Source organism: Sinocyclocheilus anshuiensis, unplaced genomic scaffold, assembly GCF_001515605.1.
Source record: "Sinocyclocheilus anshuiensis isolate Anshui unplaced genomic scaffold, SAMN03320099.WGS_v1.1 scaffold1364, whole genome shotgun sequence".
Classification (NCBI taxonomy): Eukaryota; Metazoa; Chordata; class Actinopteri; order Cypriniformes; family Cyprinidae; genus Sinocyclocheilus; species Sinocyclocheilus anshuiensis.
In genome coordinates this window covers 494,094-499,325 of record NW_015544238.1, presented here as the reverse complement: position 1 = coordinate 499,325, position 5,232 = coordinate 494,094, and the positions used below count along the sequence as shown (strand labels likewise).

The following is a 5,232-nucleotide window of genomic DNA, read 5'->3' as shown; positions in this document are numbered from 1 at the left end:
CAATTGACAACACCATTCAGTTAAACAAGTGGCCATATAGGAAGTAGTTTGTCTCGTGTGTCTGCGAAGCATTAGAATTTCCCCAGGACTCATTTTTCTGTTTAGATACCAGTTATTGCTCAAGCTGTGATTTTCAGATGTTATATAAATAAAAACATAGATAGCACTAAAGCTGAGCTTAAATCCAGATTCTTTCATTTCAACTTCAATTTGGTAACAACACTGCCATTTCAAACCAAAGCATCACTTTTATATAAAGGACAAAACAAGCAGAAATTTCAGGTTTTTACAGTCTTTTTATTGTTGCCAAAAGAATCATTTCACTCCTGCATTTTCTCAATGGTCTCCTCCTTGTATTTGCCCTTCTCCTTTCCATCCTGTCGGGACTTGGCCTTGCGCTCAAGGATCTTCTTGCGATCCTTGTCGAGCTTTAGCCTGGTGATCACCACCTGAAGAACAAAAATATTCATTTCATTAACATTTCCATCAACATATAATGGCACAAAATATGCAAAAGTTTATGCAATTAATCAAAAATAATTACGTCAGCTATAACAAAACAGTTAAAGGGTTAGTTCACCCAAAAATGAAAATTAGGCTGTGTTTTACTCACCCCCGATGCATCCTAGGTGTATATGACTTTCTTCTTTCAGACGAATCCAGTCGGAGTTATATTAAAAATTGTCTTTGATCTTTCAAGCTCTATCGTTGTACTCAGCGGGTGTTGCAGTGCTTCGGTTCAAAAGACGTGAAATAAAAAGCACCTTTCCATAAAAAAATTTAAAAAAACAAAGGCCTCCTGTAGCGAATCAATGCATTTTTTAAGAAAAATATCCATATTCAAAACGTAATAATCACTCACCCCCCGGAGCCATGAGACACTTTTTTTTTATGGAAGGGTGCTTTTTATTTCAGGTCTTTTGAACCGAAGCACTGCAACACCCACTGAGTGCAACGATAGAGCTTGAAAGATCAAAGACAATTTTTAATATAACTCCGACTGGATTCGTCTGAAAGAAGAAAGTCATATACACCTAGGATGCATTGGGGGTGAGTTAAACACAGCCTAATTTTCATTTTTGGATGAACTAACCCTTTAAGATGTCTAAAAGCAAGAATTTAATTGTTCATTGGATTTGCATTTTGATAATGTAGTTAGACAATTTGCTATCTGAGAGAGGATTGTGATTTATGGATTAGGTAATCATGGATTGTGTGAGAAGGGTCATTTGCAGCTGGTAAGATGGGCTTTTAATAAAAGTCGGCTGTCTGCAGTAGAAAGCCAATTTTATTATTTTTTAATTCTGTGCTACATGACTAGAGAAAACAGATAAAGGTCTGTGGCACTCTCTTTTGCTATTAAGCACTTTTGATTTTGACGGGTACAAACGCGAATGTTCAATATGTAGTTTTCAAAAAAAGTCCTGACATATATGTGTCATCTGGCAGACTTTTGCTGACAAATACACAGGGATATCTGGGTGCAATGACAAAAGAGCACACACTGTTCATTTAAATATGCATATTTGGAAATGTAAGTGTCAAATAGATCACTTGTTAAAACGCATCTATCAGTGATGTTGAAAAGGAACAGTGTTATGACAGTTACCATTAATATCAGACAGAAATGTGTAGTCAGTCCAAGACTGGCATGACAATTCAGTAGCACAGAGTTTGTTTTGATGCAATAAAACTAGTTTCAGACTTCATGGTCTACCATAAAATTGGATTCACCTGAAGCTTTAGTGCTACCAATGTAAAGATCAAGAGTTCAATTCCAAGGGAATACAAGAATTGGTCAAATTTGTATCATAAATGCAATGCAAGTTGCTTTGGATAAAAGCGTCACTATTGACGATGGAACTTTTTTATCAGTGTAACTTTACCAAAATTTCTATAATGTGATGCACTAAGTTCCAAACGCTACAGACAATATTATGTTTATTAAAGTAATTATGCACATTTAATGTATTTCATATTGCCCTCAGAAAGTGTACCGTATAAAATCAATTAATCAGCATATCCACTAAAACCTATTAAAATGCATTTAGAATAGATTGGCCATCTTGCTCTCTAGACATAGGACAACCACTAGTTATTTTTTCAGTAACACTCATATCATGTTTTGCATGCAAAAAAAACATCTGGAAATAAAACATACCTTGCTGGGGTGGATGCCAACATGGACTGTGGTGCCGTTGGCCTTCTCACGCTGAACACGCTCGATGTAAATTACATACTTCTTCCTGTAGACCTGGACAACTTTGCCGATCTGCTGGCCTTTGTAGTGTCCCCGGACAACCTGGTGATGAGAGAGAAAAAAGCAAGCAATTTTATGCCGAGTAAGGTAACCAGTATTATATTAAATGACATTTCAATACATCAGACTCTAACATTGACCAGGCAGGAAAAACTGGTAATGTCCTCACCTGGACCTCATCGTCCTTACGGATTGGCACGGATCGCACGTTGTACTTCTGGCGGAGCTCTTTGGACAGAGGGGAGGACATGATCTTCCTGCGGATGTGTGAAGGGGCATTGAAGTGCCTCTTGCGGTTTTTGCGCCGGGAGGAGGTCACAAATTTATTGAGCTTCATGATGGCTGCTGATGAAAAGGGACAATTAAAATTAAATTTGAACATTTAAAAACACACGCACACACACATCTGCAAAATAAATAAATGTAAACTTATGTAGTTGGGTTGCAATAAAACCACATTCAACACAGGTAAGAAAAACTGGGCTTGTAGAAAAATGAACCTGTCAAACTTTACTCACACTTGGGTTCGTCAAGATACACTGGCACATCTCTCAATTAACAAATCAGCAGTGGTATTACAAAAAACAATATATATTACATAAACAATAATACGCTAAAAGCTTGGAATTGATGTATTGACAACACAGTGTATTTGAAAAGCATGTTCACCGTCTCGTGGTATTGCTATAGTTATTCCAACTTGACATGACAATTTAAGCACGCACATCTTAAATTTTCATATTTATTTTGTGCTTCAAGAGCGTTAAGACGCAACACGATTAAAACAACATATAGCACGCACAAACGGAAAGCATGTCCTTGCGTTTTGGGCAAATTTAGTTCTCCACACGGGAGAGCACAGCTCCTATAGCAGCCACTGGCTGAACACTGACGACTTAACCAGCCGAAATATCCCCCAGTTAAGTGTAAAATAACGCATCTAAATAGAAAGTAGTGATATTATGTAGCGATAATGTGTGTTTTAAACTTTGAGGACATAAAATCCGCGCAGATGGCAAAGGATGCTTAAGAAATGCTTTAGCAATCTTGGCTTACCCTGCCGACTTGTTTCTATGGCCGCCGGAAAAGAGACTCTAGGACTACTTCCGCCAGAATTAGTTGTAGCGCAAATCTCGCGAGATCATGGATAGAGGATAGAACGGGATTTTAAAGTAGCTGTCAGTTTTATGCCAGGGTCACGAAGGAAATAACATCAGCTATAAAGGTATAAAATATGAATAAATAATTACGTGGGTGCGTTTATCTCTTACTCCAGGTTTTTACTATTAAGTGTACTTAAAAAAATCTTATCTTCAAAATTTAAAAATAATAATAAAATAAAATAAAAACACGTGAAATTGATACATTTTAAATTGGGATTTTAAAGTAGCTGTCAGTTTTATGCCAGGGTCACGAAGGAAATAACATCAGCTATAAAGGTATAAAATATGAATAAATAATTACGTGGGTGCGTTTATCTCTTACTCCAGGTTTTTACTATTAAGTGTACTTAAAAAAATCTTATCTTCAAAATTTAAAAATAATAAAATAAAATAAAAACACGTGAAATTGATACATTTAAAATTGGGAGAGTTACCAGTCGGTTACTGGTCCTTTCTTTCATTATTTTGCAGGTTGTTTGCAAATATAGCAATAGCAAAAGTGATAAATTCTCAGTGCTCAGCTCATGTCCTCATTATAAGTCAAACTGAGGGCAGGACAGCCAAATCATGATATTGACCAATGGGTGAATGGACTGGTGTTTTTTATTTTTATTTTAGAAAGGATTTACTCTTGTGCATTGGCACCACTCATTTTGAAGGCTATATTTTATGCAACAGGTGTAGTTCTGCTGTTAAAGGAAGATTAATGATGAGAGTTTGTCATTTTGGGGTGCCATTTAAAAAGTTTGGATGTTGCCTATGCCATCAATCAAAAATGTGGCCTGGCAGGATAATTAGTAAGGATGTTCTGCTCTATACACAGCTTTATTATTTTCACATTAACTAATATTAGATAAAAGAGCAACTTTAAGAGATGTAGAGATGTACCTTTCAAAGAAAGCTGTCAAGTATGTCATAATTTAACTCAAAATCAAAATCAATTATTTTAGAAAATGAAGGTTTTTTTTTTAGCCCCATGACGTACATTAATTATAGTCTGATTGCCCAGCTGCTCAGAAGTCCAGTTTAAGCTGGTAGCTGTGTTTTGGAAGGTGGTAGCTGGTTTATCGCTCGTCAAAGCTGGATATTATGTGGTCCAAAGTGGTTAGCTGGTGGACCACCATGCAAAAACCAGCCAGACGATGGACTACCAGCTAGAAATCAGCTACCATTTTACATAACACAGCTTGAACTCGACTTTCCAGCACTTACAATCTTATTAATTCAGCAAGCAAAAACATAAAACATGTCATGAATTGCCATGCACACCAATAATATTGCAAAATAAACATTAATATTTGCCTCCTGACATAATTTACTCACCCTCATGTCATTTCAAACATGTATGCATTTCTTTCTTCTGTGAAACACAAAAGAAGATATATTGAAGAATGCTGCTGGTTACCAAACAGTTTCGGTTCCCATTGACTTCCATTGTATTTTTTTAACCATAAGTTAGTGGGAACTGAAACTGTTTAATTACATTCTTCAAAATATCTTCTTTTACGTTCCAGAGAAAAAGAAAGTTATATAAGTTTGGAACCACATGAGAGAGTAAATAATAATATATATAATAATAATTATAATTTTTCGCTGGACTATCCATTTAACAAAGTAATAGTCTTGCTGGCTTCCATTCACTCCCAAACATTATAATTTCTTGTGAAGTTTCACAGGTGCTTTAACTAAAAGAAAAATAGGGACTTCCTTTGTCAAAAGGTTACAGAAGAAGAAAGAAGGCAAATCTGAGTCACTAGCCATTTTATTAGAATGATATAATTGTCAATGAATTTGAAAACAGTTTTTATT

General features: G+C 35.8%; 1 protein-coding gene across 2 annotated transcripts; it reads right to left on the bottom strand.

The window, feature by feature from the left end:
- Positions 1 to 276: 276 nt before the first annotated feature.
- Positions 277 to 3,354, bottom strand: rpl26 (ribosomal protein L26). Of its 2 annotated transcripts, none has more exons than XM_016498425.1 (4): positions 3,317 to 3,354; positions 2,430 to 2,605; positions 2,162 to 2,302; positions 277 to 449 (listed from the first exon to the last, which is right to left on the bottom strand). In XM_016498425.1, exons 2-4 carry the CDS (start codon positions 2,595 to 2,597, stop codon positions 321 to 323), a joined length of 438 nt encoding a protein of 145 aa, XP_016353911.1. In that variant the 5' UTR covers positions 2,598 to 2,605; positions 3,317 to 3,354; the 3' UTR covers positions 277 to 320. The 2 variants fall into 2 exon arrangements, with proteins under 2 accessions (XP_016353911.1, XP_016353912.1); XM_016498426.1 differs by having other exon boundaries at positions 2,430 to 2,602.
- Between the last annotated feature and the right edge of the window lie 1,878 nt (positions 3,355 to 5,232).

What these genes read in the sequence shown, in the direction of transcription:
- rpl26 (XM_016498425.1), bottom strand. Translation starts at nt 2,597, where the DNA reads ATGAAGCTCAATAAATTTGTGACCTCCTCCCGGCGCAAAAACCGCAAG. An exon ending in GTAAGGACGATGAGGTCCAG is followed by an intron (nt 2,303 to 2,429) that starts GTGAGGACATTA and finishes TCTCATCACCAG; the next exon opens with GTTGTCCGGGGACACTACAA. An exon ending in TTGGCATCCACCCCAGCAAG is followed by an intron (nt 450 to 2,161) that starts GTATGTTTTATT and finishes TTTGTTCTTCAG; the next exon opens with GTGGTGATCACCAGGCTAAA.